The 12,706-nt window shown below is 44.7% G+C and overlaps 1 protein-coding gene across 1 annotated transcript; it reads right to left on the bottom strand.

Moving 5' to 3' along the window:
- Nucleotides 1-7,408: 7,408 nt before the first annotated feature.
- LOC144119845 (uncharacterized) lies at nt 7,409-8,458 on the bottom strand. Its single transcript, XM_077652371.1, has 2 exons — nt 8,429-8,458; nt 7,409-8,317 (listed from the first exon to the last, which is right to left on the bottom strand). The coding sequence occupies exons 1-2, from the start codon at nt 8,456-8,458 to the stop codon at nt 7,409-7,411; spliced, it is 939 nt and encodes a 312-aa protein (XP_077508497.1).
- Between the last annotated feature and the right edge of the window lie 4,248 nt (nt 8,459-12,706).

Below are 12,706 nucleotides of genomic sequence, written 5' to 3'. Positions count from 1 at the left end.
AACTCTTTTATTGCGCCCAAAAACAGGGGACCAGTCAAAGGACCGGTTGCGCTGACTTAGAGGAGGTCGGCGGGGATCCTTTGGGATGCCGCGGCCTCCACCGCGCGCTGGATAAGCCAGCGTTGGTCTGCTGGCTCGGAAGTACACAGGAGAGAGTCCCACGTCTCTGGGGTGTTTGCGTTGTCTCTGTTGTAATGTGTACAAGTCCACACCATGTGTATGAGTGTGCTAGGCACACCGCCATTAAATCATTCCATCGTCATCTGTTGTCTAGTACGGTCTTCACCTGCTTGCCGTCATGTAACATTCGGCGTGAGGTGCGGACTTCATCCCCATCCTGGTCCTGGAGCTTCGGCGTCCTGCGTGTGCCGTGGTCGTCGGTCGTATGTTCCTGCCCGCACCGCCCGGTAGTGCCCCAGCCCGCCAGACCAGAACCGACCATGTCGTTCAACCCAGCCCCGTCCCCTGCCCCGACCAGAAGACACGACAACTTGACGACACCGCCTCTACTCGAACCTATGACCCCACCGACCCTAGAAGCCGGCAACATATTCGAACACAGCCCCTGCCCATGTCGTTGGTTGTGTTCATGGGCCTCGCCCGTCGGCTCAAGGTGACCTAGCTAGCTACGGCCCGGAAGCTTCCTGGACCAGCGCTCATCTGATCATCGTCTGTTCATCTCTTTCATCGTGATGGCAAACCCTGCATCTTCTCTTCTGTGTTCATCCGTCCTGTCACGCTCATCGTCACGCCCTGCGTTTCGTCTTCACTGCCGGTCTTTCAGTTCGCGCGATCGGGACGATCGCTCGGCAGCCCCGGGTAGTGTCACGGACTCGAAGACGACAAAGTGGGCAGTGGCGCGGCACGGAGCTCTCGCGCTAGGCCCACCGCCATTAAATCATTTCATCGCCATCTGTTATGTAGTACTCTTCACCAGCTTGCCGTCACGTAACAATATGTGTGTCTTTTATAAAGCTCGTATGAAATTAAATGGAAACCATTTCATCTTGTCTTTCACGCGGTGCACTTGAGCTCATAATTAAAGAACACAGGTGATCAAATTAGAACCCTCTAACGTGGTGGGATGTTAAATCCCAAGTATAGTACCATTTTACGCTGTATCAGCTTAGCACATGAATGGACAAGCATATGGCATTCCAATACTGTCCTGTTTCAAAGCTACATCTCAACTGAAGCGCACACATTCGAAAAAGCTTTAGAACACCTTCAGGAAAAGTAATATTAAGCCAAGGACACCATCTAAAACAGAATAGATAATGAGGCCACAAAACATTGGTCCATGAGATAAATGACTCAAGTAGCTTCCAATAATAAGGAAGTGACTATACAGATGCAAAAATTTCCCATACATATATCCCAAGCTTGAGAGGTGTGTTGAATAATTTGCCTCCTTGTCTATAACATGCTAATTACTGAAAGTGAAAGATATTATTATAAACAAAGTTTCAGATGTCTTTTTTCAGAGGTGTAATTCATTTTTTTGATATCGTCCCCCACTTACACTGATGCCCTTGCGTCATCGATGCACTATTGTTGTTTACATGCCCTCAGAGAAGAATGAAGCTGATGGCCTCAACTGGACACTAAAGGTCTTTAAATGCTTCTTCAGCTACGGAATAGCCAGTAGCTACAAGGCACTAGGTCATAACTATTGGTGGGTGATGCAGAACATCCCGAAACTGCAGCTTATTCAACACGGCGGTATTGCCACCTAAATTGTTGTCATGTCAAGTATTGTCACGTTAAATGATGGATTTTTTTAGAACAAACTTTAAGAAAAAGTGCACGGTCCTTCAGCATCCTCAAGTTCAAGAATGCCCGCAATAACCATCTGCTTAATGTGACAATCATCACAAATAAATTCATCCACATGTGCCACGAGCTCAGATGCGAGATGCAGACAGTGGGCATCCACTACACTCCTCGTCTTTCGCACTCAACACAGCTGGATCTTGCATGTGCGTACAGTTTGTACCCACCTTCTGACTGCAAACATAACATACCCATTACCATAAAATGGACTCATTCGATGGTGGATAATGATAGAGAGAACACCTTCTGCCATCCAAAATTTGGTTTCGAAAAACTTATAACCGTACACTGATGTATACTAACATTTTCCATTTGACTACTTCATTATCAGTGGTGCCATGTGCAAAATGAAAATATCATGAAAAGTGGGAACATCAAACTTTCTTTTCATTGTAACGTCTTTCCCTTTCATGAGGTAATAAATGTGTTACAGACCAGCAGGTAAAAATATAGTGATCACCCCTTCCATAAACAGAATCCACCAATACCATCTGTTTAATGAAACAACCCTACATAATACACAAAAACACTACATACTATATCATGAAACAAGAGTAAGAGTTTTGTACAGAGACCACACGAACAACACAGCAGCAAGTGACATACAATATTAGTTACATTTCTCCATATTTACTATACTCAAATACAACTTAAGAATGAAGTGGCAGATGCCTCTCAAATGACCAGGCATTGTAATGAGCATGGAGGAGGAGGACACAACCAGCAGTGCATGCGAGTTTTGATGATGACGATGAGATGTGAGCCCGTTAACAGGCCAATGTGATCCATTAAACGTCTGTGTATTCAAGCCGAGCATATCGAGCACTGCCACAATAAGATTAGCAAAATGAGAATGACAATGTCCCTAATGAGCTATTGTAGACGCCATGGTGGAGGGCTCCAGATTAACTTCAACTGCATATGCGCTGACAAAGCACATCAAAAAGGCGTGGTTTCCACTTCACCTATATCAACATGTGGCTGCTCTCGCCTGGATTTGACTCAGCTTCCTTGGGCATAGACCCCAATGGAATGAATAAATGTCCGTCCAAACAACTGTGACGTGACAACTTAAGAACTCAATATGGACAGGTAATGACAAAAAGAAAAGTGGGCCATATATGCCCTCTTCACTGTGTGAACATGTCCACCGATCTGAAAACAAACATAAAAATAAAAAGACATCAAGTGTCACCTGCTGAAGAAATAAACAGCCTAAACACTAGTACACCTTCATTCACAGAAATGGAGCTACCTGTCACAAGGCAATGGGTGTGGTAGGCATGCAGCAACCCAATTATATAGTGTGCGCCATCCTGAATGGCTCAGGTTGTACCTTCTATGCTAACAACTTGCGAAGTAAATTATAGAGAAGCATTTGCCACTTCATTCTTGAGTTGTATTATACTATAGTTTACACAACACACAAAAGAAAATACTGCTTCTCAAAGGGGCACTAAGGACATGTCCACATAATTTCTGTTATTAGTAAAAATATGTTGCATTGGCCCTTTCTAACCATTCTGTTAGTCTGTTAACCATTCTATTTCTAGGGCCGAATACCCGTGTGTTTTTTTTCTTGTAGAAATGAAGGGTTTATTTGAGATATGTCAATAAAAGGATTCCAAAATGTTCCTATAGTTCGACGAAAGCTATATATTCGGAAAACAACAGATCCGGTGTACACTGCGAACTGCCTTCAAAGATCTTTCTTGACCGAATGCTTCGTCAGATCGAAAATCTCTCAGAACACCTCGGATGTTTTAAACTTGTTTACCAATAGACATCGGCTTTGCGACCAATATAGGATATACAATATCCGAGATATACCCACTCCAGCGAGCCGATCACGTATCTATAGGGCCGCCTACCCGTTTTTTTTCTTGCAGAAATGAAGGGTTTATTTGAGATATGTCAATAAAAGAATTCCAAAAAGTTCATATAGTTCGACGAAAGCTATATATTTGGAAAAAATCTGGTAAACACTGCAAACTGCCTTCAAAGATCCTTCCTGACCAAATGCTCTGTCGGATCGAACATCTCTCAGAACACCCCGGACGTTTTAAACTTGTTTACCAATAGACATCGGCTTTGCGACCAATATCAGATATACAATATGCGAGATATACCCACTCCAGCGGGCCGATCACGTATCTATAGGTCCGCCTACCCGAGTTCAGGTGGGCTATACTCAAGAGCCATGAAACAGGGGGGTGGCAATGGGGAAGGTCGCCTCCCCCCACACATTTTTCAGGGGGGGGGGGTTGGGGGAAGTGCCCCCAATCTTCATTTGCTTCTACTTGGATCAGATTTCTGAAAATTGAAACACATATTAGTTCTAGGACTCTTAATTCAAAGCACAGTGGGGCTGCATGAGCTGCTTGGCTTAGTAGCCAGTTGTAAAGCATTTCGTATATAAGTAACCTAACCGGTCATGTCCCTACAGAATTCGTTCGACTATATATCGACCTAACCGTGTACATGATCATGATTAGCAGAATTTAAACAAACTATGCACTGGATTTTTTAATGGAATTGATCACTCCTCGTGCGTACAGCTTCCCAACTATAAGCTCCTCATTTCAATTAATTTTATATTGCCATAAATCTTTGCACCGTTTGTTCGTTCGCACTCACAACCTCCGGCACGCGGCTTTACCATTTTATTTATTTAGTTATTTACATATACTGCTGCCCCGATGGGGCTATAGCAGGAGTGGGAGGAAGAGGAGAGAAAAAAAAGGCAGAGAGGGACAACATATTCAGAAGTGAACACCATTAAAATACAGAAGAGAAATGCAACAGACTAATCACAGATTTGAAACAACATTGAAAAATAGGTTTGGTTCCAGGGAGCGTATATCACCGGGTAAAGAATTCCATCGTTCGATAACACGAGGAAAAAAACTAAATTTGAACACATCAGTGCGCGCGTGAATGGGTGTTACATTCAATGGGTGGTAGCTCCTTGTAGATGAAGATGCTGAAAAATGCAAATACTCAGACAGTGAAGCAAAGCGGGATGAATTAACAATACCATGAAAATATTTTAAACACTCATGGTCGCGGCGGGTACAAAGGAGGGAAAGGCCTATGGCAGGAAGAGTGGATGAAGGTGAAAATTTTCTGTCATACCGTCGGCAAATAAACCGTACTGCTTTCCTTTGGACGGATTCCAGCTTACTGATATCGGACTGTTTATGAGGATTCCAGATTATTGACCCATACTCCAAAAGAGGACGAATTAAAGCTTTGTATGTTACCAGTTTAGTTTCATGGGGGCAACACTAAGTGTACGTTTTAGATAACCAAGCCTCCGCATTGCATTATTGGATATTGTGTTAATATGCTTTGACCAGGACAAGTTAGAAGAAAAAAGAAGACCTAAATATTTGTACTCGGACACTTGATTCAGAGAGTTATCTTTGAATGAGTAGGTGTAAGAAGATGGTATTGTGCGATTACAGAATGACATGTATACAGATTTACGAAAGTTTATTCGCATTTGCCATGTTTCACACCATGAGCAGAATGACACGATTGACTGATTTAGTTGCTCGTGATCCTCAGGGGTGTTAATTGAACTGTATATCACTCAATCGTCTGCATACAACCGAATTTTAGAAATATTTTCTGGAAAATCATTATTGTATAATAAGAACAACAGTGGTCCGAGCACGGATCCTTGTGGTACACCGGATGATACATTAACCGTTTCAGATGAACAGGAGTTGAAAGAAACATACTGTGTACGATTAGAAAGAAAGCTTGATATCCAGTCTACCAGTAACGGGTGTTTGAGTATTGCATTAAGTTTACAAAGAAGTTTGCTGTGGAGAACGGTGTCGAAAGCTTTAGAAAGGTCGATAAATAAAGCGTCGATTTGTGAGCCCGTGTCGAGGGAACTAGCAATGTCGTGCGTGAATTCTACAAGTTGTGAAATGGTACTGAGCCCGCGCCGAAACCCATGCTGAAATTTGCACAAGATATTGTTAGCTTCAAGAAATTCTGTAATGTGCTTATGAATGATATGTTCTAGTAATTTGCATGAGTGTGAAGTTAACGAAATGGGGCGATAGTTGGACAAGATTTGGGTGCTGCCAGCTTTAAACAGGGGAATAACTTTTGCAAGCTTCCAGGCTACGGGGACGGTTGCGGAAGATAGCAATTTCTGGAAGATGGTAGTCAAATAGCGGCTGGTCCAAAGAGAGTAACGACGCAGAAATACATTAGGGATATCATCAGGACCACTACTTTTTTCACATTTATTTTCAGAATGAGGTTCAGAACACCTTCGACGCTTATTGAAATGTCATCGACAGAACATTGAGAGTTGCTAGGAAAAGTAATCATTTCAAGGTTATCTGTTGTAAATACCGACTGAAAATATGTGTTGAAACAAGTAGCTATAGCTAATGAGTCACAGACCGGCTTATCATCAATAATGAAGGTATTGGGACTAGTGCTCTGTGGCAATATGGATGCCCAAAATTTACGGGGATTGTGTTTCATTATTGCGGCAAGGAATTTCTCTAGTAAAAATTTTTTCCCGAGTGAACTTTGGCACGGAGTTCTTCTTTAGCGTCGCTGAACTGTTGCAAAAGTTCAGGGTTACCATTGCGCTTGGAAACGCGTAGTCTGGCAACACGGCGAGAAAGATGCAGTATGTCTCTTGTTATCCAGGGCATACTGTGGTTTTGCTTTTTAGTTTTTAATGGAACAAAACGCTGAATACAGACCTTCACAATGTTCTCGTAAAATGTTACTAAAGAATTCACGTCACAAGAAATGCTGAGGTGCTGAAACTGTTCAAATGCGTCACTTAATAAATCCAGGATAGGCACGTCGTCTGCTCTACTGAAATCCGGAAATGTTGAATAAGTTAGTTTTGAGGAAGGAATAGAACATGGGATCGAAACAAGAACAGCGTTATGATCGGATATCCCCTCGAGGACTTCGCATGTAAAATTCGTCGCGAAAAGAGAAGAGCTTAAAAACACCAGATCCAGTATTGCGAAGACCTCGTGGACTTATCAACTATCTGTTTTAATTTAAATGACAAAGAAAAATTGACAAGTTCATTACTGATTGCAATGTCTTGACCAGTAATGGATAATGTATGCCATTGAATTCCGGGAAGATTGAAGTCTCCTAGGATAATTATATTTGGATTGTTGATATGATGAGAATGCAAGAAGTTACTTAAAGAATGCACGTGGTCTACGGAAGTGCCTGGTGGTCGATACACCGCACCGATAACAAATGATTTGTTACCTACGTAGAGTTTGCACCAAGTTGACTCGATTTCGACAGGGACCGAAATTTCAACAAATTTTAGACTAGACCTAATGAAGAGAGCGACACCGCCTTCTTTCCCATGCTGCCTGTCCGCCCTAATTACAACGAAACCTGGAGGAGTTATTTCAGAGTCAATTATACCATCATGTAGCCACGTTTCGGTGACGGCAATGACATCAGGCGAATGAGTTACGATTAAAGAGATAAAATTTGGAAGCTTGTTTACTAAACTTCTGGCATTGATGTTCAGAACACGAAGGTGGGCGGTGCTGTCCCGTCAGTCAGAATCTGCTGGTGGCTTGGCAGCAGTAGCATTAGCAGCAGCAGTGTCCGGGGGCGTTGATTTCGAATCTTTGACCAAACTTTTCTCAACATCATCCCAGTTGTACCGCACGCTATCAATAAACACGTGGTCATAACGCAAATGAACCTTCGAGCCACTGTCACGATAAGATTGCGTTGCATCAAATATTTTTTTCCGGATCAATCGAACGTGAGCAGAGAAATCCTCGGATAAGCTAATGCCTGAATTTTTGAGCCTATGAGCATTTTTTAACGCTTGAGTTTTTTCCCGAAAGTCAAGTACCTTAACGATGACAGGACGAGGGCGCCCTTCCTGCTTTCTACCTAGCCGATGATACCTTTCTATTTTAGGACAATCCAACTGAAGGTTGTCGATGAATACCTTAGTCACCGCAATGAACAGAGCTTTGTTAGTTTCTTCATCTTCTTCAGCAAGACCGTGAAATAAAAGATTGTTTCTGCGAGAACGGTTTTCCAGCTCATCATTTCTTGAAGCAAGCTTGCTAACAACCTCAGACAACGAATTCAACTGGTGTTGCACGGCCCCGTCGCTTGCGTCGCCGTTTGAGGTCGGCGAGCTTGACTCAAGAGCAGAGACTCGTGGTTCAAGTGCCTCAAAACGAGAGTTCACTCTCTGCTGGAAACGTTTTATATCTGCAATATCTTCGGCCATTTTTCTCTGGCCCGCAAGCAATTCGGCAAGCATTTCATTAATAGCTGGCTGATTGGAAGTGGAGCAAGCGTCATCAGTGCTTGCTACTTGAACATTAACGGAAGAAGATGTAGAACGTGTGCCTGGTTTTGAACCGGGATTGCTGTGAGAGGGTCCAGGATTAGTTTCCACATCTCCGCTTAAGAGAACACTAGCAATGCAGTAAACAAGCTGTGAATACGATACAGACACATAACGAAAACCGCGATTGTGTGGGCGAGGAAACAGCATCAAAAATTTGTCATCAGAGCGGACGCAACGTGCGTTTTCAAGAAAACGTACCTTCATGAAGAATAAGAAGCGGATCAGCATGCTGCCGCTTTCGCTGTCTCCTAGCCCACTGGCAGACCGCTGTGTAGGCATTGCTTTTATACGATTCGTGGGTGACGTCACAGAACTTGGCTTTAAGATGACCGGTAGATCGAAGATGACATCGTCGAATGGAGATGCTCGGCCAGGTTGCGCAGTGGAGGGAACACCCGTGCTGTCTTTTACAGGAAAGGTAGGGCAGTCCACGCTCGCACAGAGGTCATCCACGTGTAGGATTGGTGATGGCGATGGAACTGAAGTCCGTAGCGCAAGGAAACAAGGCGCCGCTGTAGTCCCGACGAAGGCACCAGCGAGGCAGGCGCAGAACTGCGTGAAGAATAAGAAGCGGATCAGCATGCTGCCGGTTTCGCTGTCTCCTAGCCCACTGGCAGACCGCTGTGTAGGCATTGCTTTTATATGATCCGTGGGTGACGTCACAGAACTTGGCTTTAAGATGACCGGTAGATCGAAGATGACATCGTCGAAGGGAGATGCTCGGCCAGATTGCGCAGTGGAGGGAACACCCGTGCTGTCTTTTACAGGAAAGGTAGGGCAGTCCACGCTCGCACAGAGGTTATCCACGTGTAGGATTGGTGACGGCGATGGAACTGAAGTCCGTAGCGCAAGGAAACAAGGCGCCGCTGTAGTCCCGACGAAGGCACCAGCGAGGCAGGCGCAGAACTGCGTGAAGAATAAGAAGCGGATCAGCATGCTGCCGGTTTCGCTGTCTCCTAGCCCACTGCGAGGTGCGACCAGACTTATGCCGTTGATCATGGCCACGTGCAAATGATTCCACATTTTTACAGATTCTTGCTGCTTTTGGTTCTTTATCTCGAAGGTTCCTTGCCAGCTTTAAATTCAGCACGACCAAGAATTGCATAGCATTCAGGTCGATGACCGCCGAGCACGCATAATTAAGCCTATTGCAGCCGCCGAGTAATTCAGTTCTTAGTGGGCATGAGTCAGCCTGTTAAACAGTTAATTTTGGAAGCCTTTTCGTTGTCTCCCTGACAGCTGGAGTGTCGTCACCACAACGTGATACTTTGCATCAAGCGTTGAACATTGAAAAAATATTTATATATAATTTATTATGTAAATGAGAATTAAATAAATAAATAAGAAAATAAGCTCGAAGTCCTGCCCTCCCACTAAAAACAAAAAGTTCCGGAGTCCCTGCCTATACTAATTGTCTCGAGCATAGCCCAAACTTTCACCCGCTGCCATTACGACCCGGACGCGACAGCGGTGTGCCAGAGAACACTGCGAAACTATAATTATAGAGCTGCTCGATCACCTCGATCGAAGCACCTCGATCGAGGGCGCGGTTGTGCTACCCAGTTCCGTGTTCTAGCGCACACTAGCATGCAGTTTATATTTGTGAGCCTCTTCCTCCTCGTATATTGCACACTTCTGAATTATGAACATAAATTTTGTCAGCGCATCAATTTACCTATTCAGCAAACTATATTTCCCCCTCTGCTGGTCCTAAGTCGCTGATTTCAGGTCAGTGGCAATATAGTACTTATGATATCTACCACGCACCGTGCCAGAAAATACTTTTTTGCAGCACTTACAGACTTTTCAAGCACTTGCTGCATTTAGGGGAGTTCTAAAAGAAGTGTGTATTTTATCGTAGATAACACAGAAGTTCCTGTTTACAGCGCAGAGAACAGGGAAGGGCCCAGCGTTATTTATGATCAAGAGCCGCGCAACAGGAGCTTTTATATTTCGAAACCGAAACTGAAAATGTTTTAGCGTCGTCTGACGGCTAGGCCCAGACTTTATAGGTGCTTCCTGTTTGTCGTAAGCCACACAAACTTTTCTGCTTAAAGCACTAAGTAAAAAGCGCAAAACAAAATCAGTCACCGCGCGCCACTACAGCTTCAAGCTTTGAAACCGAAACCGAAGGCGATTTGTCACATAGCGACTACTTTGTGTAATGCAGTGGCGATCAAAAATCGCAGAACACTTCAGACACTTAGGTTACAGCGGTACCATAAAGCTCATACATGATAGAGCCCATAAAATTACACTAAGCCACCCTATTCACACTCCATGGTCAGTCACAGGTGCAAGACCGATTTGACGGGCTAGTTGGCTCTGCAGTTGGTTCTGCTTATGTTGGACCAACGCTCTGTGGCACGGCTTGACACGGACCTCATAACTATTTCCCCTTTAAAGTAGTATTTGTAACTTTTCAACTGTAAGTATTTCATGGTGTGTAGAGCCCCGCGTCGTCAGCTACCACATGCGGTCAATCAGCAGTCAACTGGCTGGCCGGATGCGCTGCACGAGGAGTCTGCGACATGGAGCGGTATAGAGATCACGGTTCCAGGGTGCAAGTTCTGTCGCAGGAAATAAACAGACGAAATTGAACGAATAAAACGTATTTATTATTCTGCTTTGTAACGAAGAGGTCATCATCATCATCGTATGCAGCGCCCTGTGCGGTCCGCGTCGCCAAGCCAATCCAAGTATGCGGTCGTTTGCGTCCAACATTTGCGTCATCACTCAGCACTGTGTCGGTGTGTGTGGTTGTTACAGTTATTAGATTGTGTGTTTTGCAGCCCCATGTGACACTTCCACTATGGGTTCGTCCGCTGCGGCGAGCTGTGCGTACGTGAAATACTTCGACCGACGGCGCAAAAGCTATCGTAGACGTCTCTATGTCGTCCTTGTTTCCTTTGCGCTACACCTTTCCATGATGCCCCGCCGACTGGCGTTAGCACCTGGCGAAAAAACGGACGTCTACTGGCGCGGCGGAAAAGATAAGGAATTCTATTCCGTCCAAGTAATGGAGCTTGGAGGTGAGTTTTGCAGTTACTTCGCTGCGTGGTCAGATTTCAGAAGTGCCAAACGTGTGATGCGTGTACAGTCAAGCCTAAAGCTTTTAGCAAAGCTTGGTGGCGTTTTACATAAAGTCGATGCACATGCTTTTTACTGTTGCGAGCACTTGCAGAATGCTTACGATACCACTTCCTCTGTGCTTGCGATCCGTGCACACAGCAGCCCAGCGCACGCTTCCCAAAGAAGGGAAAAACTGCGTGGTCGCGTTGTAGCAGGTCTCGACGTAAGCGTCACTCTGAGCGAAATAATATTTCGTGATTTTTTTCAGGAATTCAAGTAATTGCATGAGGCAAGGAGAAATCGGCTGTGTTCAGATCTGCTAACTTTTGGCATCATATGATTTTTGAAAAGCAATGAACGCGACGCACTAACTGATCCGTTTCCGTAGCTTGCCCTGTGTTTGCTGTCGCTTTCATTATTTTATCTCTCGTTTCTTGTGTTCCAGTAACAAAAGCGGAGCTTATCCAGAGGATGTCGAAGAGAAAAATCACTGCAATGGTCCTTGAAAAGTCTGAGCCAGCAACAACAATTGCACAGATACATGTATGTACTGAGCGAAGTTTTACTGCGGATGCCACTGCTAGTGCCACTCGCACGCTTACCAGTCGCAATATGTACATTACATAGAAGCATACTTCAGAGCCAGACAGGCGTCTCTGTCTGTGTGTGTCTAAAATATTTATGGTTGCGGGAAGCAGCCAGGCTCCCTTCAGCAACAGAGAGCTTTGTAGCGGATCTTTGAATTGTAGTATAGAGATATTGCTTAAAAGCTACATTGTAAAAGATTGCGTAGGACACTAGAGAACCGCATGGGGAATGGAAGCATCGTTCTATTTTTTGTTCTCTCATATATTGTGTGCTTCATGTCAGGTCAAAGTTTCATTTTTCGTATTGCCTCCTCGCTTTGTTTCTAAAATATTTACTGTTTGGGGGAGCAGCAAGGCTCCCTTCAGCAACAGAGAGCTTTGTAGTGAGCTCACCGATACGGCGTTGCGGGACAGCGCACTTCTCTCACTGCAGCACGTTGTCTTAGCTTCGGCTTGCAACTCGGTGGCCTGTTTTCTCAGTGCCATGATGCTGGTTAAATATATGTATTGCTGGAAATTTATAAGCCCTGCTATTCTTCGGTTATGCGGCTTACCAAAGCGAATCGGGCCACGTGAGACACGGATAGGGCCTCTGATAAATATTATTCACGAGGGGTGATAATGATTATTCACGTGTCTATCGAAAACGTCGGTGCTGCGCTGTGGGCTACAACTGCGGTGGGCTCTCTCCGGTCGGGGCGGCTCTTGTCAAGACACGATTAATTACTGGAAGGCACCGTTCCCCTCTTCCCGTCATCTGTCCATCGTCGGTCACTTCTTCCAGCGAACCAGTCAAAGGGGGAAGGTCATTTGCATA

The sequence above is a fragment of the Amblyomma americanum genome, chromosome 1 (genome assembly GCF_052857255.1).
Source record: "Amblyomma americanum isolate KBUSLIRL-KWMA chromosome 1, ASM5285725v1, whole genome shotgun sequence".
NCBI lineage: Eukaryota > Metazoa > Arthropoda > Arachnida > Ixodida > Ixodidae > Amblyomma > Amblyomma americanum.
This window is presented reverse-complemented; position numbering and strand designations above follow the sequence as displayed.

Coding starts and splice junctions, on each gene's coding strand:
- LOC144119845 (XM_077652371.1), bottom strand. CDS start 8,458: ATGCTGATCCGCTTCTTATTCTTCATGAAG. Junction 8,318..8,428: donor GCTTCTTATTCTTCATGAAG/GTACGTTTTCTT, acceptor TCGTATTCACAG/CTTGTTTACTGCATTGCTAG.